General features: G+C 42.2%; 2 protein-coding genes across 4 annotated transcripts in view; one reads left to right on the top strand and one right to left on the bottom strand.

Moving 5' to 3' along the window:
- Positions 1–21,895, bottom strand: part of LOC144498124 (gamma-aminobutyric acid receptor subunit beta-1-like) — a 303,665-nt gene extending 281,770 nt beyond the window's left edge. For all 3 annotated transcript variants that reach the window (XM_078219467.1, XM_078219477.1, XM_078219485.1), the window contains exons 1-3: positions 21,816–21,895; positions 21,635–21,726; positions 21,336–21,403 (exon numbers count right to left, since the gene is read on the bottom strand). In XM_078219467.1, the coding sequence (XP_078075593.1) occupies positions 21,336–21,403; positions 21,635–21,726; positions 21,816–21,895 (240 nt within the window). The remainder of the gene's footprint in view (positions 1–21,335; positions 21,404–21,634; positions 21,727–21,815) is intronic.
- Positions 21,896–23,712: 1,817 nt separating this feature from the next.
- LOC144497972 (gamma-aminobutyric acid receptor subunit alpha-4-like) overlaps positions 23,713–26,041 on the top strand; it is a 56,236-nt gene continuing 53,907 nt past the window's right edge. Inside the window, exons 1-5 of the mRNA XM_078219453.1 lie at positions 23,713–23,741; positions 23,976–24,094; positions 24,821–24,888; positions 25,437–25,657; positions 25,770–25,852. Of these exons, the coding sequence (XP_078075579.1) occupies positions 23,713–23,741; positions 23,976–24,094; positions 24,821–24,888; positions 25,437–25,657; positions 25,770–25,852 (520 nt within the window). The remainder of the gene's footprint in view (positions 23,742–23,975; positions 24,095–24,820; positions 24,889–25,436; positions 25,658–25,769; positions 25,853–26,041) is intronic.

Genomic DNA, 26,041 nt, shown 5'->3' with positions numbered 1-26,041 from the left:
GGAAAAGTGGAGGTTTCCTCACTGTTCCAAAACAGTTTGGCAGTGGACAAGGGTCAGAAGCACACTAGCATGAAAGGTTTTTTTAAAAAACTGTTTCTTTTGGGTGAAATGGACAAAGTCCTTTAGGCCCCATTCCTGGTAAAAGTCTCCCTCCCTTGACTTTGTGTCCTCCCGATCACTGATTTCAGCTTTGGGAACTATACCTTCCGGTCTCCAGTGGGAGATGACCTCCTGCTTTCCTGATGTTAATGGATGGCGGGTTTTTCAACTGCATGTTAAAGCGGCGAAATCAGATTGTTCACGTCTGGCTCTGTCGGCTCTCTCTGGTATACCTTCACGAGCTGCTTACATGAAATTGACTAATAGCTGCTTTCAAGTCGTGCCAGTATTTTACATTCAGATGGCAAGTTTAAAACAAAATCCAGCACACCTTTAAGAATCTCTTTCCCAAAGGCAATGATCTTGCAGGACATTTTAGCACTGGCAGGAATTCCAGCTGCTAATGGCAGCATTGTAATGCTTCATTTGAAATGATTTTCAATGTGTATTGAAGCTCACATAATAGAGAGAAAGCGAACAATGCTGGCTGGAGACCAGTCTGGAAATGTGCGCAATCCACCAAATAATTGAGGAGCTGGTGGGTTTCAGAATTGGCCATTTTCTAGTTTCTGCACTACTAGTTCAGTGGTGAGTTTTGCAAGCTACAAATCTTTCTCTATAAACTATTTCACTGCACACCAAACAGTTCATATTCTGAAGCATGTCTTACAAAATAATCTAAATCTCCCAACAATTTGAGTATATTTTATAGAATATAATACGCTGGTTGAGTAACATAACGGAGTGGGAAATGTCAGTGGGAGGCCAATAACGGGAATCGCGACCAGCGTCTGGGTGGTTGCAATCTTCCCAGGCCATTTTTTATGACATGATCAGTCTCGCGCCGATGTTTAATCCTATTTAAATCTCCTTTGCGAGCCCGAGACACGATCGTCCGGGCTCACTTAGGTTTCCGACCTCACCGGTAGAGGTCCACACCAGCGGGGTTCACAGATGATGCAAGACGCTAGGGCAGGAGTGATGTCTTCCTGGGAGACTGGCATGATGACCTCATTGATAGAGCCGGAGGCCATTGAGTGCCCTTTGGGCAGTGCCAACCTGGCAGCCGACAATATTCACCAGGCAGTGCTGATGGGGCAGAGCCAGACAAGGGGGAGGAGCGGGTAGGAGTGGAGGGGGGAGCTCTGCATTGGGGGGGGGGGGGGTGGGGCTGATGTGGGGCCAGTGATCAGGGATCAGGGCCGGCCAATGGGAGGCCAGTCATCGGGGGGAGGGGGTGCTGGGACGTCAGTGCCGGCAATGTCTGGGGAAGGGGGGTTTGGACGGCACTGTCCGGGGTGGGGGGTACAGTCATCAATGGCCGACGATTGGAATACCAGCGATCGGGCGGGCATGTCAACTGATCTCCCAGCAAACCAGGAGATCTGCGCATGCCCAATAGCCCTCTGAGCACTCAGCTGCTGGTCTCTCTAGTGGGATTAGCCCACCCCCAACTGGCACGAATCGTCTGATGGCCTCTGTAGTGCACAGAGTGCCATAAACTATCAAAAGTCAGCTCACCCAAAAATTAACACTTCTCAACATCCTTTGTAAATGCCAAATATATGACATTTGTAGCTAATTGTAAAGGGCTACATGCGGCTATAATACACAGATACATACAGAAATTACCAGGTGGAAAGAAGCCATTCAGCTTCGTGAATTATCAATGCTACCCACCAACTAAAGCAAATAGAGCCAATCACATTTACCTGCCCTGTTCCTCTTTCCTCTTAATTGAAATGCTACCTGTGGTGGCTGAGAATTGAATCCGGTCTCTGACTGCTTAAAACAATAGAACTTCACATTCTTAACAGAAAGCTTAAACTTCACCTGGACACATTTGCCACTAGCTGAACACGTCTGCTTGGTAGTGAATAAAATCAGTCATTGCTGAAATTACTCAGCAGGTCTCTCTTCACAGATGCCAGCTGACCAGCCGAGCAGCATTTTCTGCTTTTAATTCAAATTTCCAGCATCCACAGTATTTTCCTTTTCCTGGTAATGCATAGTTTTCGAGACTAACCAAGGCATTGCACATCAGAACGAGAACAAATATATGTATTTGGTCAAAGGAAGAAGTGCTGGCTTAAAAGGAAAGCTTTCAGCAGCCTGCGGTGTACACCTCCCAGAGTTGCACAGTAAACCAGGCCACTGTTTTTAGAGCAGATCATAAATTGTCAGTTACTTCATTGTCTTTTCTTGTTGATCAGATTGAATATACATTGACACTGTTTCAAGTATGAATTGGGAAAGTGATAAGGTAAACCATTTATTGCGTTCTGCTGTGGACATTTTTATGGCAACTAATTAAACCAACCTACTGAAACATGCAGAGAAGGATCCTAACTAATTACATCTCTTGAAAGATGCTGTTTAACTTAATTATTTTAACAAACACAATATAGGATGACAGCAGCTGTTGTATTACCTGGGGTTGTTACTGATAATATGTTCTATGAAAATGGATGCACCAGAACCAATTAGAAAAGTCTATTTGTTTTGAAATGCAGTGTGTTATGTTTCCAATGAAGGTTGAAATAGAAAAAAGAATTATAGGCAATTGTAACGTGACAAGAAATGTGTTTCTTTTAAACATGAAGCAAACAATAGGCCTTGCGATGACCAATGAAATGGAAAAGGAGGAAAATATTTAGTTATAATAAATATTTTTAAAAATTCTTTCATGGGATGTAGGGGTGGCACGGTAGCACAGTGGTTAGCACTGCTGCTTCACAGCTCCAGGGTCCCAGGTTTGATTCCTGGCTCGGGTCACTGTCTGTGTGGAGTTTGCACATTCTCCTCGTGTCTGCGTGGGTTTCCTCCGGGTGCTCCGGTTTCCTTCCACAGTCCAAAGATGTGCGGGTTAGGTTGATTGGCCAGGTTAAAAATTGCCCCTTAGAGTCCTGAGATGTGTAGGTTAGAGGGATTAGTGGGTAAATATGTGGGGGTAGGGCCTGGGTGGGATTGTGGTCGGTGCAGACTCGATGGGCCGAATGGCCTCCTTCTGCACTGTAGGGTTTCTATGTTTCTATGTAGGCACCACTGGCAAAGCCAGCATTTGTTGCCTATCCGTAAGGAGGTGAGCTGCCTTCTTGAACTGCTGCAGTCCACGTGGTGAAGGTACACCCACAGTGCTGCTGGGAAGGGAATTCCAGGATGTTAATCCAGTGACAGTGGAGGAACGGCAATATATTTCCAAGTCAGGCTGATGTGTGGCTTGGAGGGGAACTTGCAGGTGGTGGTGTTCCCATCCATCTGATGCCTTTGTCTTGCTAGGTGGTGGAGATCAAGGATTTAGATGGTGCAGTCAAAGGAGCCTTGGTGAGTCACTGCGATGCAGCTTGTATAGTACACACTGCTGTGACTGTGCAATGGAGCTGGAAGGAATGAATGTTTAAGTGGTGGATGGAATGTCAATCAAATGAGCTGCTTTGTCCTGGATGGTGTCAAGATTCTTGAGTGTTGTTGGAGTTGCACTTATCCAGCTAAGTGGGAAGTATTCCATCACACCCCTGACTTTGCCTTGAATTTTTGGATAGGCTTTGGGAGTTAGGAGGTGAGTTACTCACTACAGGATTCCTAGCTTCTGACCTGCTCTTGTAGCTACAGTATTTATATGGCTGGTCCAGTTCAGTTTCTAGTCAGGATATTAAAAGTGGGGAGATTGATTGATGGCAATGCAATTGAACGTCAATGGAAAATGATTAGATTCTCTCTTGTTGGGGATGATCTTTGGCTGGCACTTGTGTGATGCAAATATTACTTGCCACTTGTCAACCCAAGCCTGGATATTGTCCAGGCCTTGCTGCATTTGGCAAAGGGCTGTTTTAGTTTCTGAGGAGCCAAGAATTGTGCAGAACATTGTTCAATCATCAAAATAGACCTTGCGATGACCATTGAAATGGACAAGGAGGAAAATCATTCAGTTGTAATAAATATTTTTTAAAATTTGTTCATGGAATGTCGGCGTCACTGGCAAAGCCAGCATTTGTTGCCTATCCATAAGGTGGTAAGCATCCCAACTTCTGACCATATGATGGAAGGAAGGTCGCTGTTAAAGCAGCTGAAGATGATTTGGCTGAGGATACTATCCTGAGGAACTCCTGCAGTGATGTTCCAAGACACAGGTGAGTGATCTCCAATAAGCACAACCATCTTCCAGTGTGCTAGGTGGAACTTCAACCAGTAGAGATTTTTCCCTTATTCCCAATGACTTTAATTTTGCTGGAGCATCTTGCTGCCACACCAAGTTGAATGTTACCTTGATCTCAAGAGCAGTTACTGTCTCCTCGTTTCTTGAGCTCAATTCATTCCCCTATGTTTTACCCATAAAGGGGTCAGGAGCCTGGTTTGAACTCAAATTAAGCATTAGTAAGCAAGTTATTGCTGTGTAAGTGCTGCTTTGTAGCACTGTCCATGACACCTTTCATCACTTTACTGATGATCAAGAATAGGCTATTGGGATGGCAATTGGCCTGATTGAACTTGTCTGGCTTTTTGTGGCCAAGACATGCCCAGGCAATTTTCCACATTGTCGGATAGATGCCAGCGTTCTAGCTGTATTGGCACAGTTTGGTCAGGGGGTGTATTATGACCAGGTGAGAAAGGTCAAACTGGCTCCCATCTATTCAACCTCATTGGTTGGTCACAACAAAGGTATAAGTTCTTTTCTCAAGGATATGCCTTTTCTAAATCAGAATGTATTTAGCTATTTAAGCTGTGAGCAATAAAGAGGCAATTAACCAAAGTTTAAAGAGCAAATTTATTAGCCACCCAACCTATAAAAACATATGTGACATCAAGCATTCAGTCCTCATGCAGTCATTAGGGCACAAACAAATTTTTACAGGTTCAGTGGCCAATAAATTGGCTCTTTCTTTGACTCAAGAAAACTTTTGTTGTCTCCTTATTGTTCACAGCTCAATTAGCTAACTACATTCTGATTTAGAAAAAGATCAGTAAGGGCACACAATGAGTGTAGAAAACTTCACCTGAGTGAGACAGAGACCACGCAAGTATATTTGGAAATTTGTATCAAAATGGCGATTACTCTCAGTAACATGTGCAAGTTAATATCAAAATAGTAGGATAAGGCAGATGAATACGTAGCTGGAAATATGGTGCTTGAGGGAGGGCTTTAGATTGCTGGGTCACTGGGATTGGCTCTGGGGGAAATGGCCCCTGTACAAGCTGGATGGATTGCACCTGAACAGCGTTGAGACTGAGTGAGTTCCTTGCAGGGCATTTAGCTAGTGTTGTCAGGAGGGGTGTGGGAACCAAGAGGAAATATTAGAGAGGAATACCAGCATGCACAAAATACTCGGAGAGAGAGAAAGTACGAGTATAAAGAATAGTGAGTCAATAGATGAAGTCAGAGTAAGGGAAAAAGTAATGACATCTAAATCAGGATTACTGTGCATGTATGTGACTGCATGGAGGACAATAAATATGATTGGGGAGTTACAGGCACAGATTGCATTGTGGAAATATGATTGTGGCATTAACAGACATCTGGTTCAAGGAAGAGCAGGACTGGGTGTTAAATATTCCTGGGTGCAAGGTGTTCAGAAAAGAAAAGATAGGAAAGGAAGAAAAGGGGGGAGGGGGTGCAGGATTGGTTAAGAAGGGCATTGCAGCGCTGAAGAAAGACGATGTCCCAGAGGGTTCAAGGACAGAATCAATTTGGCTAGAGCTAAGGAACAAAAAGAGTGCAATTGCATTGCTCAGTGTAGTCTAAAGACTGCCAACTAGTGAGAAGAATATAGAAAAACAACTTTGCAGGGAAATTACAGAGATGCAAACATTGTACACCAAGGCTCCTTAGACAGCACCTTCCAAACCCACTACCATCTGAAAGGGCAGGGCAGCAGATACATGGGAACATCACTGCCTGTAATTTCCCCTTCCAGTCAACCACTATCCTTACGTAGAAATATGTCTCTGTTCCTTCATTATTGCTGGGTCAAAATCCTGAAACTCCCTCCCTAACAGCACTGTGATGTTACCTACACCAAAGGGCCTGCAGCCCTTTGTTCAAGGCAGCAGCTCACCATCATCTTCTCAAGGGCAATTAGGGATGGGTAATAAATGCTTGCCTATCCAGTGACGCCCACATCCCAATAATTAATTTTTTTAAAACTAAGTTAGAAGAATATATGGTTACGTGTCCTCTGATTGGCCTTGAGGTTTTAAACTTTGCGGTCGATTTAGATTAGTTGGTTTCTTGGATGCGGTCAGATATTGCAATTATTTATGAGATCTCGGTTTGTTGGTAGGTTTCTGGTAGAGCTGTTTTCTTGAACAGGGAAAGAGAGAGAGCAGCCCTCAGTTTGTTTCCTCTGCTAAAGCCTTTCTGGGCACTGCTTGTGTCACTTGCAATCTCTCTCTTGTGGCTGGTGCCTTGCCTTGAATGATTTCACTCATTTTGTATTTCCAAAAGGTTTTGACTGGATCTGTCTCTGGCACCCATTGTTTCAATATCCAGCACTTTGCATTTTTAATGTCTCTTTCTTAAACAATGACAAGTTTCAATGGGTGTCTAGATGATAGGAAATATCTCTCTGTTCACACTCCCGTGAAGGTAATTTGTTTCTCAACTTCACCTTGAAACTCGGCCTTACATTTTTATGTAGTATTCTCTGTCTCAGTTCAAATTGTAAAATTTTCAGTCAGTTGAAAATTGAACAATTGTGTTTTGAAAAATAAAGGTGCAAAGCCTTGTAACATGTAGAATGAATCAAATTGGTTTAAGACTAACATTTGCGATGCTGGAGACCTCCAGAGGTGGCTGTGATGGATCATCCAACTGACTTCTGGTTTTTAATATGGTTTCACATGCTCCAGTCTTCTCTTTTGCAATGATGTGCTGAGCTCTCCCATTGAGGATATTGATACTTGTGGCGACTCCTCCTCTAATTAGTTGTTTAATTGTCCACCATAATTTATAACTGGACATTGCAGGACGGCAGAGCTTTGATCTCATCCATTGCTTGTGGGATCTCTTAGCTCTATTGGATGCTGTTTCCACTCTCGGTATATACGTACCCTGTTTTGTGGCTTCACCAGGTTGACACCTCATTTTTAGGAATGTCTGGTGTTGCTCTTGGCATGCTCTTCTGCACTCTTCATTGAACCAGGGTTGAACCTTTGGCTTGAGGATAATGGCAGACTGAGGGATATGATGTTCCATGAGGTTGCAGATTGCACAAAGGTTAGCACTACTGCCTAACAGCGCCAGGGACCTAGGTTCGATTCCTGGCTTGGGTCACTGTCTGTGCGGAGTTTGCACGTTCTCCCTGTGTCTGCATGGGTTTTCTCTGGGTGCTCCGGTTTCCTCCCACAGTCCGAAAGACGTGCTGGTTAGGTGCATTGGCCATGCTAAATTCTCCTTCAGTGTATGTGAACAGGAGTGTGGTGACTAGGGGATTTCCACAGTAACTTCATTGCAGTGTTAATGTAAGCCTACTTGTGACTAATAAATACACTTTACTTTAGATTGTGGTTGAATGCAATTCTGCTGCTCCTGAAGGCCCACAGTGCTTCATAGATGTCCAGTTTTGAGCTGCTAGATTGGTTTGAAATCTATCCTACTTATCAGAGTGGTGCTGCCACACAACACAATGGCGGGAATGCGCAGTGTGAAGATTGGTACCTATCTTCACAAGGACTGGGCAGTGGTCACTCCTACCAATACTATCAAGGACAGATGCATCTACGACAGTAGATTGGTGAAAACCAAGTCTAGTAGGTATTTCCCACTTGTTGGTTCCCTCACCATATCAACCGTATTGCCGTGAGTTCAAAGTCACTTGTTGGCCATACCAGGTATCGATGGCAGATTTCCTTCCTTAGATTACATTAGTGAACCAGATGAATTTTTATAACACCTACTGATAATTTTCATTACTGAGATTTGTTTCCAATTCCAAATTTTGTTTATTAATAAATTGAATTAACTAATCAAATTTAAATTTCACCAGATGCCAGGGTAGGGTTCAAACCCACGTCCCCAGAGCATTAGGTTGGGTTTCTGGATTGTTAATCCAGTGACATTACCAGTGCACCACTATCTCCCTATAAACAACAGGATATTAATGATACTATTAAAAATAATGAGAATTCTGGAACAAATTCAACTACTTCAGCTCTGAACTTCCAGATATAATTTTCTGCCTGTTTCTGAACAGTTTTGCAGATAAAGTTGTCACCAGGCAACATCCTGAGGTTTCCAATTATTATTTTTTAAATATCCTTTAAATTGATGATCTGCATTGTGCTGGTTGTTTAATTTAGTCACCATTGCGAGAATAGCAAAGAGGAATTGGTATCCTATCTGTGGGCTAATGAGGTTTTTTATAACTTAAAAAGGTATAGTTTGTTTGAATACTGTCCTATCTTACAGAGAATAGGGTGCTGTAATTCTATGGGATCATTTACGCCAATGTTATGTCCTGGAAATGATATTTCTGGCCAAAAACCAAGATCATTTGACTATCCATTGGCTTTAACTGATCACTGTCAGTGTAATGCTTTAATTCTCTGCTGATAGGGATGAAGAGAAGGAATGGAAATTCCAGGAACATAACTTTAACAAGGAGATTGCTAGATTACCTCCTGTACTAAGATCTGCTTTAAGGGAGCAGCAGATAAAGGTCTCGATATTTTTCAAGGCTGATGCAACACAGGTAATACACCAATCAATGATTTGTGAAATTAAGTGACATTTTTAAAGGATGCCTTCAAGTGAAGGAAATGGAATCAATGCCCAAGGAAGGGAGCAGAGCCTTGAAGCACAGCAGACAAGTAGGGAACACAATTCTAATGGACTAACCGTTAGACAATTCAGGCATCATGAGCATCATCACACTATTCATCTGTACATTGATACATTTAAACGGCATTTAGATAAGTGCAGGAGAGAGAAATAAAGAGAAAGTTGTGTTGATAGGGTAAAATGAAGTAAGACGAGACGAGGTTCATATAGATCATAAGTATCAATGTAGACTTGTTGGGCTGAATGGCCTGTTTTTATGTGATTAATTTGATATAATTTGACAGATCAACTTTACACAATACCATGGTTTATGGCGGTCAGTGTCATTATCTTCCCAATACTACTTGCTTGCATGCTTATGCTTCACAACCCCTTTATCCACATAAATACGGTAAAACCAGCAGACTTCTTACAACGCCTGTCTTATGCCACCGAGGAGACACCCCTCAAACTTCAGCCTTCACTTCATTCCCCAATCTTGTTACAGGAGAAATGTGTACTTATTATGAAGTAAGGGACTGGAAGGATCTTTTTGTACATTAACTAAGTCAAAAACTGATTATTTTTGCAGATTTATCTCAGGATAGTGGCAAAGGTTTTCATAGAACTTCCAAATAGTCAAATAACTTATTTTGTAGTGTTAGGAAAGTGTGATAACATGAAAAGAAAGGAAATCCAGTAATTTTTGGGGGTTGTATACTTAAAAAAACAAACTATTTAAAATTGGAAAATGTAATAGAGACCATTTGGCTGAGTTGGTGGAACTAGTGTTTTGAGATTTTGATAAACCTAGCAACACTGTAAGCAATGGTTACCTATGGCAAGTTGGGAACAATGGAGGATAGAATGTCAAGAGTTTAAGTAAAGATGTTAGAAGTTTAAAGGAAGTGATGGGGTGTGAATTTCACTACATTCGAAAGGGTGAAGCACAAAATGCAGGTAATCAAGAGTGATTTCTGAGAAGGTTAGTTCAGATATGGGAAGATCAAAAGGCAAACCAGTATATCAGGGGCAAGTTCATCCTATGCAAGCTAGCTGTTTTTGAGAGCCCAGGCCACAGCAGAAATCTGTGTCAACACCCAACAAGCTGAGCTTGAAGAAAAGCCTGTTTGAGAAACCAATTGTTCCATCCTCAGTCGGAAGCAACCCCGAAAGATATAAGTGCCTGGTGTGGTAACTATTGCTGGATTTGGCCTATAGTTTTAACACCTATGGGATGTTGTTTGGGGAGGTTTCGCTCTGAGGTTAGGAAAATAGAGGGATTTGGAACTGAATAAATTTAAAGATAGCCATTAAGGTAGTTAAGTATATTTCCAATTGACTTTCTTGTTTTGTGGTTTATTGTTTAAAATCATCACCAAAGAAACATCTAGAGCAGTCTGCACTTATTGGAATGGGGTAGAAACCTTTTAATTCCTTATTTAAGATCATCATGGTGGCCCCATCATCACAAAGCCTGCAATGATTCCAGAAGAAGGTCCACCGTAACCTTCTCTGGGTAATTAAGAATGGACAAGAAGTGTGGATTTGTCAGCATTGCCCACAATGCAGGAACAAATAATTTTTTTAAATGACCATCTCTGTCATTCATGCGCAGTTGATCTGTACTTTTAAACAACGTACTTCCCGTCCAAGGGTGAATTTACAATCAGAACCACCATTAACCTTGAAGGAATGTGTGTCCAGAACTAACTGTACTTCTACCAATCAATATGAAACCTCTAAATTGCAAAATTCATTGACAATGTAATGCCAATGATGCACATACAGTAGTAATAAATATCCATTCATTCATTTATGAATTAAATCACACAAGATCATAAGAAATAGTACTGGAACACACAAGGACACAAGAAATAAGAACAGGACTAGGCCATTCAACCTGTCAGGCCTGCTCCACTATTCGATAAGATCATGGCTGATCTGAATGTGGACTTAAATCCACTTTCCTGTCTGCCTGCCCCCCCTCACCTCCCCACGGCTGTCCCAGTGTTCCTTGGTTCACTGGTCGATCAAAAATCTAATTTAGCCTTGGATATATTCAATGACCCAGCCTTCACTGTTCTCTAGGGAAGAAAATTCCTCAGACAAAAGACCCACAGAGAGAAGAAAATCTCCTCATCTCAGTCTCAGTCAGGGGTAAACTAGCTAGATGGATTCAGAACTGGCTTGGCCATAGAAGACAGAGGATAGCGGTGGAAGGGTGTTTTTCTGAATGGAGGCCTGTGGTGTTCCGCACGGATCAGTGCTGGGACCCCTGCTGTTTGTAATATATATAAATAACTTGGAAGAAAACGTAACTGGTCTGATTAGCAAGTTTGCAGATGATACTTAAAATTGGCGAAGTTGCGGATAATGATGAAGATTGTCGGAGAATACAGCAGGATATTGATAGACTGGAAAATTGGGCACAGAAATGGCAGATGGAATTTAATCCGGACAAATGCGGGGTGATGCATTTTGGTAGATCCAATTCAGGTCAGAGCTATGAAATAAATGGCAAAACAATCAACAGCATAGACACATAGAGAGATCTGGGAGTACAGGTCCACAGATCTTTAAAAATGGCAGCACAGGTGGAAAAGTTGGTGAAGAAAGCATATGGCATGCTTGCCTTTATTGGATGGGGCATCGAGTATAAAGGTTGGCAAATTATGTTACAGTTGTGTAAAACGTTGGTTCGGCCACATTTGGAATACTGTGTCCAGTTCTGGTCACCAGACTACCAGAAGGACGTAAAGGCTTTGAAGTGAGTGCAGAAATGATTTACCAGGATGTTGCCTGGTATGGAGGGTATTAGTATGAGGAGAGATTGAATAAACTGGGGTTGCTCTCCTTGGAAAGACGGAAGCTGAGGGGTGACCTGATAGAAGTTTATAAAATTATGAGAAGTATAGATAGGGTGAACAGTTGGAAGCTTTTTCCCAGGGCAGAAATGACAATTACAAGGGGGCACAAGTTCAAAATAAGGGGGTAAAGGTTCAGTGGAGATGTACGGGGGATGTTTTTTACGCAGAGGGTGGTGGGGGCCTGGAATGCACTGCCAAGTGAGGTGGTTGAGGCAGTTACGTTAGCCACATTTAAGACTTATCTTGATAGGCATATGAACAAATGGGGAATAGAGGGATATAAGCTGTTGGTTTAGATAGGTAATCATGATAGGCGTAGGCTTGGAGGGCTGAAGGGCCTGTTACTGTGCTGTATTGTTCTTTGTTCTAAATGGAAAGCAACTAATTTTTAAACTGTGTCCCCTAGTTCTAGACTATCCCATAAGGGTAAACATTCTCTCTGCCGCTACCCTGTCAAGCCCCCTCGGAATCTTTCAATGAGACCATCTCTCATTCTTCTAAAGTTCAATTGGTATAGAGCCAACCTTCTCAAGCATTCCTCATAAGACAACCCTTTCGTTCCAGGAATCAGCCTAGTAAACCTTCTTTAAATTGTTTCCAAAGCAAGTTTACCTCTTCTTCAGTTAGGAGACCAAAACTGTATGCAGTATTCCAGGTGTGGGCTCAACCATTCCCTGTGCAGTTTTAGCAAGACTTCTCTATTTTTATTCTCCCCCTTGCAATAAAGGCCAATGTTCTATTTTCCTTCCAATTATTTGCTGTACTTGCATGCTAACTTTTTATGATTTGTATACAAGGACACCCTGGCCTCCTCTGTACTGTAGCATTCTGTAGTCTATTTCCAATCTAATAATACTCTGCTTTTCTATTATTTCTGCCAAAGTGGACAATCTCATATGTTCTTACAGTATGCTGCATCTGACAATTTTTTCCCCACTCACTTATCCTATCCATATCCCTTTGCAGATTCTTTGTAGCCTCCCCACAACTTACTTTCCTACATATACTTGTATCATCAGCACATTTGGTTATATTGCAGTCGACCTGATCATCCAAATCACACATCTTGTAGACAAACAACTAATAAAATAATATGTTCAAAGGGTGATAATTGCAGGGTGTTTGTCTGACTGGACGACTGTGTCCGGTGAGGGCCCATAGGGGTCAGTGTTGGAGCTCTTGCTTTGAGTGGTTTATATAAATGATTTAGAATTGAATGCAGGAGGGTTGATCAGTTTTTGGAGGGCCGAATGGCCTGTTCCCGTGCTGTACTTTTCTTTTTCTATTCTAAGTTTGCGGATAATACAATATAATTAGTGGGGTAGCAAATAGTGAGAAGGATAGCCTTAGATTACAGGAGGATATAAATGGGCTGGTAAGATGAGCTGATCAAATGGAATTCAATCTGGATAAGTGTGAGGTGATGCACTTGGGCAGGACAAACAAGACAAGGGAATACATGACGAATGGCCAGACCCTGGGAAGTACTGAGAATTAGAGAGAACTTGGTATGCATATACACTGGTCCCTTAAGGAAGCAGGGTAGGTTGATCAAGCAGTTAAGAAGGAATACGGTATACTTGCCTTTATTAGCCGAGGTACAGAGGTTTAGAGCAGGGAGGTTATGCTGGAATTATATGAAACATTGGTTAAGTCACAGCTAGAGTTTTGTGTGCAGTTCTGGAATCCATATTATAGGAGGGGTGTGATAGCACTGGAAAGGGTGCAGCGGAGGTTTACCAGGATGCTATCTGGGCTGGAGAGTTTTAGTTATGAAGAGAGATTATCCAGGACACATCCCATTTGGAACAGGATGTGCACTTCTGTTAAAAATATGGTTTCTTTTAAATTTGAAAGTAACACTTAACCCTTCACGGATTAAGTATTAAGAATTGAAGAACACAGTGAGTGACTGATAAGTATATGATATATTGAACTCAAATGTTGCAGCATTGAATAGTTAATATGCTATTTCCTTTCAAAAATGAATGATGAAATTTGAATATATTTTCAAAACCATCCTTCTTAACCAAAATTGAGCAGATGTCACTTTGGGTGAAAAAGGTTCATAGAATCCCTACAGTACAGAAGGAGGCCATTCAGCCCATCAAGTCTATACCGACCACAATCCCACCCAGGCCTATTCCTGTAACCCCACGCATTTACCCTGCTAATCCCCCTGACACTAGGGTCAATTTAGCATGGCCAATCCACCTAACCCGCACGTCTTTGGACTGTGGGAGGAAACCAGAGCACCCGGAGGAAACCCACGCAGACACGGAGAGAACGTGCAGACTCCACACAGACAGTGACCCGAGGCCAGAATTGAACCTGGGACCCTGGCGCTGTGAGGCAGCAGTGCTAGCCACTGTGCACAATGGTACTAGAGGAGGAAATACTGAGATGTTGGGGTGAATTTTACTCTACTGCCTGCCACGGGAATTGGAGCAGGTGAGGGGTGGACCATGGAAAGGTTCGTTGACCTCGGGCAGGATTTTCCAGTTTAGGGACGAGTGAGGCTGGAAAATCTCACCTATTAGGTCAGTTTAACATATGAAGAAAAGTAATAAAGTCTAAATTAGGATTGAAAGCAAAATACTGCAGATGCAGTATGCGGAATCTAAAACAAAAACATAAAATGCTGGAAAATCTCAGCACATCTGTCAATATCTGTGGAGAGAGAATAGAGTTAACGTTTCAAGTCTGAATGACCCTTCTTTAGAGCTGGAATCTAATGAAGGGTCATCTGGACTCAAAACATTGGCTCTATTCTTTCTCCACAGATACTGTCAGACCTGCTGAGATTTTCCAGCATTCTCTGTTTTTGTTCTAAGTTAGGGTTACAGTGCATGTATGCAAATGCATTGAGTGTGGTTTGGTAAATATGATTGATGCGTTTCAGATGCAAGCGGCCACATGCAAATATGATTTAGTGGTGATGACAGAGATCTGGTTCATAGAAGGGCAGGACTGGATATTGAATATTCCTGGATACAAGATGTTATGGAAAGGAGGGAAGGGAGAAATGGTGGCAGTATTGATTAAAGAGAGCATTGCAGTGCAGGGAGAAAAATCTCTGCGCTTTGGAGTCACATCTAGCACCAAGGAAAATGGCTGAGCTGCTGGAACTCACCAAGGTTCCTTCAACAGGTTCCTCCTCCATCTTTCAAACCCATAATTTCTACCACCTTGAAGGACAAGGGCAGCAGATACATGGGAACATCACCACCTGCAAGTTTCTGTCGAAGCCACACACCATCCTGATTTGGAACTATACCGCCATTCCTTCATTGTCGCTGGCTCAAAATGCTTGAACTCGACCAACACTGTGGGTGTACTCACACCACAGAGACTGCAGCAGTCCAAGAAGGCAGCTCATCAACGCTTTCTCAAGGGCAATTAGAGATAAATCAGAGAATCATAGAATCCCTACAGTGCAGAAAGAGGCCCATCGAGTCTGCACCCAGGTCCTATCCTCGTAACCCCATATATTTGCCCCGCTAATCCCTCTAACCTATTCATCCTGGGGCACCAAGGGGCAACTTAGCATGGCCAATCCACCTAACTCGCACATCTTTGCACTGTGGGAGGAAACCGGAGCACCCGGAGGAAACCCACGCAGACACGGGGAGAATATGCAAACTCCACACAGACAGTGACCCAAGCCGGGAATCGAACCCAGGCTCCTGGAGCTATGAGGCAGTAGTGCTAACCACTGTGCCACCGTGCCACCCCACGGAGGGTGCAGGAGCAAAGGAGTTTGGTGTATGTGTACATAAACCATTGAAGGTGGGAGGACAGGTTGAGAAAGTATAGGACATCCTGGACTTTATCAATAGGGGCAAAGTGTGCAAAATCGAGAAAGTTATCTTAAACCTGTATAAAACACTGGTTCATCCTTAGCTGGAGTACTGCTTACAGTTTTGGGCACTATATTTTAGGAAGGATGTGAAGGAATTAGAGAACGTGCTGAAAACATTCACCAGAATGATTCCAGGGATAATAGACTTCAGTTATGTACAAACATTGGAGAAGAGAAAATTGAAAGGATATTTAATAGAAGTATTCAAAAAACATGAGGGATCTGAACAGAATTGATCATGAGAATCTGATCCTGTTGGTGGAAGAATCGAGAACAAGAGGCTACAGTTTTAAGGTAATTGGCAAAAGAAGCTTTGGTGACATGAGGAAAAACATTTTCATGCCGTGAGTGATTAGGATATGGAAATCACTGCTGGAGAGTATGGTGCAGGTAGGGTCAGCTGAAGATTTCTAAAGGGAATTTGATCAATATCTGAAAAGGGTAAAATTGCAGGGCAGGGGAGTGGCACAATGTGAGCTGCTCTTCAGAGAGCCAGCACAGACACAATGGGCCAAATAGCTTCCATCTGTGCTGTAACTATTCTATGATTCTATGATTTCATATTTCTGTCATTTCATCAATATTTCTAAGCAAATTAAAACTATCATCAGTATCTTTTGGGAAAATAATCTCTGTTACTTACCCTTACAACAGTAGCATTTTGTTAATTCAATACACCATAAAATAGACATTAAGCAGTAAGCATTTTTATGTAAAATGTGTATTATTATTTCAGTCCATTACAGAAATTTACATAATTAGCCATCAATTTGACTTCACATAAATTCAAACAAAAGTAAAATACAGAAGCTTTAATATGTTTTGTATGATATGGTAATGTCTGTAAAATAAATTTGATATTGTTAAGGACCAGAGCTGAAACTCTAAGACGTATTATGAAGTTAGCCTAGACCCTTTGTTTTTTTATTTTGACATTATGGTGAGAATAAGGTGTTTCACTTCAGGTATGATTCAATTGACCCACTGGGAAGCTTTTATTGAAACAAACTTTATTTGTTTTAAAATACAGTTAGAATATAACAAAATAATTTGCATAACTTTTACGATTAAAATACTTAAATTTGACACAGTATAATTCCTAATAGCTAGCAATCTCTATAGTTACAATTATTAGCAGTACCCCATAGACATAAATCCCTTCTTCAGAACCAGTTAGCACCAAAAGCAGGCTCATGTGGATGCTTAATTTCCAGCCTTTTAACACCTCTGGACAGAGATCTAGACAGACACTTGTCTTCTGACTCTCATACAACCACCTCCAGAGAAAGATCCACCCCAAACAGCAGAATCCCAGAGATGATGTGGAGATGCCACGTTGGATGTCTCACAACACCAGGTTAAAGTCCAACGGGTTTATTTGGCAGCATGAGCTTTCGGAGTGCTGCCCCTTCATTAGGTGACTTTCCTGATGAAGGAGCAGCGCTCCAAAAGCTCATGCTGCCAAATAAACCTGTTGGACTTTAATCTGGTGTTGTGAGATCTGACTGAATCCCAGGGAAAGAGACTTATTTCCTGGCAGATTCCAGTCTCCAACTCCAGAGAGAGAAAGAGACAAGAAAAAGCAACCTCTCTCTAAACATCCCAAGCAGCAGACTGCTTCACTTCTCTGTGTAAGGCCAGCTTCACCCAGTCACCTGATTTTTCTGTCAATCAACCTAGTCAAGTCCTATTCTGCAAAAGCCCAGGGGAAAACACTAAAAAACAACAGAACAGCATTAGTCCAGATTAAAACAAACATTCTAGCAATTATGCTGCTACAGTAACAACACAGAGCTGCCAGATACAGACCCCGTGGCATCGATGTTAGAATAGACTGTTAAAAAATATCCTGCACAGAAATATGATAAATACAGTTCTTAAAGGCACAGTATTGAGAAAATATTATGTTAGAATGTTTCTTCTCTGCAAATACCAGTTTTTTTATCCTTAGCTACAAAGATAGAATACATTTTCAGGCCTCTTTTTGCATTAAACATACCAGCAATATTATGGAGTGAGAGGTGCACATGCCAACTTTCAACTCAATTCTCAATGTGGTGCAAATTATTTGATGCCTATATATGTGTGACATATTAACTGTACTATTGAAATACTTCTTTGTGAATGTTGTTCATTTACAAGTTCTGTTTTATTTACAATATGGTTGGGGGTGGGGGGATGGATGTTAAAAGGTTTTTCATTAAGATGTTATCATTAATTGCAGTCAGTTTACAGACAGCTTCAAATCAGCATGAAAGACAAATGAAGACAAATGGATTGCATCCCTTGGGAAATTCGACACATCCGCTATGACTCTCTCCAATTTGTACAGGCACACCATAGAAAGTATCCTTTCTGAATGTATCATAGCTTGATATGGCCCCTGTTCTGACCAAGACCACAAGAAACTACAAAGGATTGTGACCGAAGCCCAATCCATCACGCAAACCAGCCTCTCATCCACTAACTCCGTCTACACTTCCCGCTGCCTCGGAAAAGAAGCCAGCATAATTGAGAACCCCACACGTCCTGGACATACTCTCTTCCACCTTCTTTCGTCGGGAGAAATATATAAAAGTCTGAGATCACATACCAACCAACTCAAGAACAGCTTTGGGCGGCACGGTAGCACAGTGGTTAGCACTGCTGCTTCACAGCTCCAGGGACCTGGGTTCGAATCCCGGCTCGGGTTGCTGTCTGTGTGGAGTTTGCACATTCTCCCCGTGTCTGTGTGGGTTTCCTCCAGGTGCTCCAGTTTCCTCCCACAGTCCAAAGATGTGCGGGCTAGGTTGATTGGCCATTCTAAATTGCCCCTTAGTGTCCCGGGATGCATAGGTTAGAGGGGTTAGTGGGTAAATATGTAGGGATAGGTGGATAGGGCCTGGGTGGGATTGTGGTTGGTGCAGACTTGATGGGCCGAATGGCCTCTTTCTGCACTGTAGGGTTCTATGATTCTGCTCCATCAAACGTTTGAATGGACCTACCTGATATTAAGTTGATCTTTCTCTACACCTGAGCAATGACTGTAACACTACATTCTGCACTCTCTTTTTTCCTTTTCCCCTGTGTACTCTATGAATGGTATGCTTTGTATGTATAGTGCACAAGAAACAATACTTTTCATTGTATACCAATATGTGACAATAATAAATCAAATAAAAAAATCATTATTTTTAAATAAACTCGAGGAAATATGAACCCACTGATCAGAAGTATTATTTTTGAATAATTTCCCATGTGTATGCCTGCAGATGGATACCTTGAAGCAAGAACAAAACACTTTGGGAGCACTGTGAGAATATTCCAACCAAAATGTTTGAATGATGTTAAGATGCTCAAGGGCGGCACGGTAGCACAGTGGTTAGCACTGCTGCTTCACAGCTCCAGGGTCCAGGTTCGATTCCCGGCTCGGGTCACTGTCTGTGTGGAGTTTGCACATTCTCCTCGTGTCTGCGTGGGTTTCCTCCGGGTGCTCCGGTTTCCTCCCACAGTCCAAAGATGTGCGGGTTAGGTTGATTGGCCAGGTTAAAAATTTCCCCTTAGAGTCCTGGGATGCGTAGGTTAGAGGGATTAGCGGGTAAAATATGTGGGGTGGGATTGTGGTTGGTGCAGACTCGATGGGCCGAATGGCCTCCTTCTGCACTGTAGGGTTTCTATGATTTCTATGATGACTACAGCTGACTAATTAGTTGCTGGACTGGGGCTAAATACTATTTTCATTCTGTAGAAGACACTTTCAGTACTTCACTTTACAATTGCCCAGGTTTAAACAAGCATTGGTCATATAGCAAATATTATCCTTGGACAACTTCAAACAGACATGAAGTTTCAGAGATCCATTTACTTGCTGCTCAAACTTGTTTATGCTGTTGCAGAATTTCAAACCTACCTTGATGTTTCTCGGGAGAATTACAAAATGGATATATCAACCATGACATTATTGAATGGCAGAGAAGGCTTGAATGGTCCACTACTGCTCCTAATTGTTCTTTGTTCTGATGTTATGGAAATATGATAGCAAGAGATCAAAGAGATTTATAAATGAATGCACTAGGAACTGGAGTGATATGTCTTGACTGTTTCTACTTTTATTATGAGCGTTGAACTCAAATCAATTTATGTTTTGAAATCCAAGAATACACATTCTATTTTGATGAGCTGGGATTCATGAGTGGTGGAATGACTTCACTAATCAGTTAGTTCAGATGATGCAAAAAGGGTACACTGCAAAGTTGATTAAGGAGATATGTGGTCTGTAAAAATGTATTTCACTAGTGTACAGGCCTCAAACAATTTGTCTCTTTTATCACTTATTATAAACCAGATAAGAAAAATATGTAAGGAAATTGTTTTCATTGATAAATATTCATATCCTGTATACCAACATCTGATTTAAACGGCACCAACACTTGGGAAAATATTCATCTGATCTTATGTAATCTGAACAGACCAAATTCACTCACCAAATACTTTTGGTTCTTTGCATATACAAAGTAAAACTTTCCTCATGCTCAACTTACTCAAACAGCTTTCTGTATGACTCAAGAGTCACTCTTTGCGGACTCAAAACATTAACTCTGTTTCTCTCTCCACAGATGCTGCCAGACCTGCTGAGTTTTTCCAGGTGATAAAGACAGGTTTGTGAGAGGAATTAGAGCATCTGTTCTCCTCAACATCGTCAAAATTTTTTATCTGTCCCTCATCTGGATCAGACTTAATACATTACCACATCCTTCCACCACATCCCTCCACACTGCTGGACAAAATACAAGAAAAGTCAGATCTGTCTGATAGGAGATTTCATCCTCCTCTTGCCCCCAGGCCTTCTCTCTCAATTGCAATCTTCCCTATTTTTATTCACATATATAGAACTTTTCAATGTGACTCCAAGTATTATGTCCTACCCAACTTTTCTCCATGATATTTATCACACTGAAGATTCGTGATTCAAGTCTCCTGCTTCAACTCATCCCCAGGACCTAAACAGTTCTTGTCTCTCTCAATCTTTCTCTTCTCATTATCCATCACTAATTGCTTTTACTCTTTTCAATCACAGTAGTAGGCCAGCAGCAAAGGCTTTAGCTTTTCACCTTGATCTTCCAATCAGATGGCTAGTCCCTTGTTACAGGAGAGAGTATTGCGAATGTATTTTCATTTTGTGGACACACCACAAGAAGCTTGTCAGCGTGTGTCAGACCCACTGTCGAGCAGGGCTCTATGAAATCGCAGCTGCTCCAGGAGCCTGCAACTAGTGTTATCTCAAACATTACACTATCGGCGCTTCTGGGCACTAGATAATTAGGGACAGAGCTGTGATCTGTCCATGCCACTGAAACCCCCTGCACAACAATCATGTTGTGGACACGATCTGTCAAAAGGCACTGAAACGTAGTGAATTATTGCAATCACCAGATGGCGGTATTATACATTATAGGAAATTAAACGCCTTATTGCAATACTACTCACTTTTAGTAGATTTAAGCAGGAGCCACATCGGCACAAGAATAGTATTTATCGATATAGTTATTGTTCCAGTTGCAGTTAGAAACTCATGTACCAACCCCCCCCCCCCCGTCAACCCCCAACCCCCAGTCAACGAAATATCCGGGAAACAGCTCCACACTAACCATCGACATCGGGTCATCTTGTAAACAATGCGGAATTGCGCATTTAAAATAGAGGAACATATTTAAAACAAGACGTTTGTAGTGTCCATTTGCACAGACTGGTATTTAAAGAGTGCACTCACCATATTGACTTCAGAGACCATATCGATGCTGGCAACATCTATGTTCATACCAACGTCCACAGGCAGACCTTGAGGTAAACAATACATTGTCTGCTTGTGATATTGCAATCCACTTTTAAAACAAAAAATAATAAAATTGTTGCACATCGCCACGGGCAGCAAGATGTTGTACTGCCGCTGTTATTGTTTATTATGTATATACAGCAAGTCTTGGTTATTTGACTAGCTATTGACTGGTGGAGAATAGGAACTGCACATTACATACACGGGACGATACCGAGAGGAACTAGCTGATTTACCTCCGAAATCTGGTCTTAAACGAATGTCGTATCCTTTCAGCAAGTTATCCACGGTGTCTTTCACATATGACATGTTGCTGGACTCATTAAGCCTGGGGGAAGAAATGTGGATTTCATTGGCACTAAATGTGAAGCAGAGAAAACAAACAATGACAAGGGATGATTAGAGATCAGAGCTCACCTCTGTGCATAACACGCCATGGCCACCATCACTGGTATCGACAAAATCGCGAGGCATCCTCTGTCTTGAACTCTCCACATTCCTAACTTTGATTATTGAAAGGTCTTCGAGCGATGATTCAAGGAATGCAACTTAGTCCAAGGCAGTGCAATAATTCCGAGGCGGCAACGCATGCGCGCAGCTTCCACAACATCAAATGGACAGATTGCTGTGGGAACAGTTTCCTTTGCAAAATAGTCAAACAATCAGATCCTGAAAGGTATTTCTCTCTCTCTCTCTCTTACAAATGCGGGTTGCTATTATGCTAATTAAATCACAAGGTCTCAACTCCCCGTTAGCTGAATTCTCTCCATCAGGAAAAACACAGTTGCTTTGAGGTGGCTCAGGAGATGTAAATGAACATTCCAAATAGCGCCCTGGCCAAATGTAATCAACCAAAATACAGTTTACTACTCACACAGTATGTCTGGATCTCACCAAGTGAGTCGGTCACGGAGACACCATGTGAGGATCATTCCAAACTCTGCTGCTGTTGGCAACACATTCCCAATGTCTGCTTTTGCTCAACGATACACATCGCAAAATGCAGCTTTCACTGTGAAAGAAGAGCTACAACAATTAAACCCAAGCGATTGATGTTTGATGGGATACACAGTGCAAAATGATGGCGAAGTGTCAAAACAAATTTGGAGAGGTCGGAGAGTTTAATTTCCTCTTTGCAAGTGTAAAATATTTCGTTCAGAAGAAGTAGCTTCACTTGAAAGCCCCAGTGCGAATAAAGAGAGGGTAGCGTTAAAAGACATGTTCATTGAAGATAGCTTCTTATAGTTAGTGTTACAGTTTTCTGTGACTGGTTTCACTCTTAGCTCTTTTGGACCCTGGAATGTGCAACTAATCTCAAATGGCAAAAAAAACAAAGTAAAATCAATGCTTAGAAAATATTCCCAATGATTTATTGTGTACCACCAACAAGGTGGTACATGGATGGGTGACAATTATGAGGTAACGTCAGAGTGTTTCTACATCAGCATGTGCTCTCCAGTGCATTCCCTTTACAAGGGGGAGTTCTTAGGAAATTCCAGAGACTGCCAGTTAGGCGGCGTCTTGATTCAGTCCAAAAAAAGAACTGAAATGATGGGTTTTAGACTGGTTTACTGGTCCACCCGAGGCCCAGATCACAGCAGTTGACCATAAGGATAAAGGAGTTTTCTTTCCCTTTCCTCTTTGCCCTCTTGCCTTCACCTCAGCTCCCCTCCCGACCGCCAAATGAAAGCAACTCTTCGCCCCCTGCGCCCAGGAACACCGCCCCCTCGCCCCCCCAGTAGTGGAGGCATCCGAGGCTCAGGGCAGAGAGGAAATACTGACAAACCAGCCGGCAGTTCAATGCCAGCTGTAGAATAATTCATGGGCAAACCGAGCAGAACATGTCCAATCCCATTCTAGGTGCTTATCCATATCTATCCACCACATTCGACTGCAAAACTATTGCAAGGCGCCTGTGCAAAAGTACGGGAACTGCCTCAGTTCTACGTGTTTGTCTCCAGCCAGAAATGTTGGCACTTGCCAGCAGCTCTGACCGACTCCCGCCCCGCTAACATGCAGCAGGTGATAGGACAGCATTGCCAGGAGAGTTTCTGATCAAGCCGCTGTGATATTAAGTTACATTTTTTTAGTTCTGACCCTTGCACTGCCAACCCATCGCCATCGATCGCCGCACAACGGCTGCTGAAAGATTCGGGGAAGTGTATCGGGCTGATGCGAGAGAGTCATTGCCTGGCAGGAGAGAAGGGAGGCACTCCACCAGCACCAGTGTCCATGTGTCTTTTCTCACGCCTGTGATCTCTCCTTAGGACAAGGCAATTGGCGACGGGGAACGGGAAGAGGCTTAAAGTATGGCATGCAAAGATGGTTCCTGCCAAGGAGACTGTGATCAGGATGTCTTCCAGTTATCTGCCCACTCTGCTTTACTTTATCTACATGACAGCGTGGTAAGTACTGGGAGGAAAGAGATCCTTTCGCCTTATTTCGCGCTGTTTTTCGGATCGACTTGCTTATTTCACTGTCTTTGCCGGGTCCAAAAGATCAATATCAGGTGTAGGGCAGAGAGCTGTTGCCTTGTCATTGTATGGTCAACCTCGCTTTTATATATTCACTTTGCAGTATAGGTGAGAGCTCTGGGGAGATCAAGAAGGATGAGAAATTATACCCAGAAAATTTTACACGTATCCTGGACAGACTGCTGGACGGTTATGACAACAGATTGAGACCTGGATTCGGGGGTACGGTTGAATATTTATTTTCGACTTCTGCAGCTTGCCTTATGAGAGCGAATTGCCTGCTCTTGTATTTATGGGATGATGGTAACATTTCGGTTGATCCTTTCTAGAGCATTATTATAAACAGGGTTGTTAGTCTACTCCAGCGGGGAGGGGGGGGAGGGGAGCAATGTGCACCCTTCCTGTGCTCAGAGATAAAATAGGAAGACACCATTCATTTGAAACAGCATGGGTTTATTCTGGAGGGCTTGCTGCTGATACAAAAGATGTGAGCGAATTCCATACGGTCTTGAAGGGCTTGTGTTTTTTTTAACAGCGGATGATTGAAATCAGTGTTAGAAAGGAGTGCTAGCGGTATCTTGTATATGTCTCTGCCTTGTTACCATGTTCCAAAGACTTTCGATGTGAACCGGGTTTTTATTTTAACTAAGTGTGCTTGCAACACTTGGAAGAAAGGCAGACCGACAAAGTTGAAGGCATACCCATTGGCCATACGAAAACGAAGCTTATTCACTCTGTGAGAATCCGGGAGCTTGCAACTTGCTGGTTTACTGCCGTTAGAACTTAGGGGTGACAGTGGAACGAATACATGAAATGCGTCTAAAACTGAGCACAGTCCCCTCACTGTGCTGTGATTTATGATGAAGGGTGGGTGTAAGTGACCATTGGTCACCTCCTTGTTTGCGCGTCCCCGTCAAAATAGTGAAGCTTGAACTTCCTGTTCTACAGGTGCTGTTACCGAAGTCAAAACAGATATCTACGTAACGAGCTTTGGGCCAGTGTCTGATGTTGAGATGGTAGGATTCCACCTTTACAACTTCAGTGTTGCAAGTAGATATCCCATCTTCAGACTTTTATTTTTGCAAGAGGGGTCGGTGCTTCCATTATCGTTTACCCAAAGTGAAATTATTAATGCGAACATTTAAGGTGGATCATTCGAGGAAAGACCTTGCCGGCGTTGCATTCAGGTTATAATATGAGAATTCCAATGTATTTAGAGTAAACACACGGCCACTTCAAACATTCACCTCGGAAATAAGTTGGATGGATGGAGGAATACTTCACCATTCATTTTAGTTGAAAGCAACACATAAAAAGAAACAAATCTAATTGCGTGTTGTAGCCCATGTGGATTCCAGTGATTAGTGTTGCGTGCTCTTTGTATAATGCTTCAACATAGGCTGCGCATCAAATAATGTTTCACACATACTGGGCAAATATCACAGTGACACTCTGTATGGGAAACTAAATAACTGTTAGAATACTCGAAACTACTTGATGCATTATACCCAATAGTGTTTCACTTCAGTCATCCATTTGTGCTTATTCCCCGTTTCTATCTAAGGAGTACACAATGGATGTGTTTTTCCGCCAAACCTGGGTGGACAAGAGGCTGAAGTACGACGGCCCTATTGAAATCCTTCGTCTCAATAACATGATGGTCACTAAAGTCTGGACACCCGATACGTTCTTTAGGAACGGAAAAAAATCAATTTCCCACAACATGACAGCCCCAAACAAGCTGTTCCGAATCATGCAGAATGGGACCATTTTGTACACTATGAGGTACGTTTTGCACTTTGCCTAATGGCAGGCATTTATTTTGCCACTAGTACTTAAATAACGAGAGATGCTCATTTCAGTTTAAAAATAATTTCATATTTTTATTTTATTTTAGACTTACCATAAGTGCAGAATGTCCAATGAAACTGGTTGATTTCCCAATGGATGGCCATGCTTGTCCACTTAAATTTGGAAGTTGTGAGTTGCGTGCTCTTGTTTTTTTTGGCTTAACCATAGAAGGAAACCTTTAACTGAAAGTGTTCACGATTTTATCTAACCGCCCTGTTGAAATTATGCATGAATTTTGATTAGTGTCAAGTCAACTTTACTTGGTGTAAATATGTGGAAAACAAATTTGTGTTTGTCACATATACAATTACAAATACG

The sequence above is a fragment of the Mustelus asterias genome, chromosome 1 (genome assembly GCF_964213995.1).
Source record: "Mustelus asterias chromosome 1, sMusAst1.hap1.1, whole genome shotgun sequence".
Classification (NCBI taxonomy): Eukaryota; Metazoa; Chordata; class Chondrichthyes; order Carcharhiniformes; family Triakidae; genus Mustelus; species Mustelus asterias.
The sequence above is the reverse complement of the archived record's forward strand: the minus strand, read 5'-3'. Positions and strand labels throughout refer to the sequence as shown.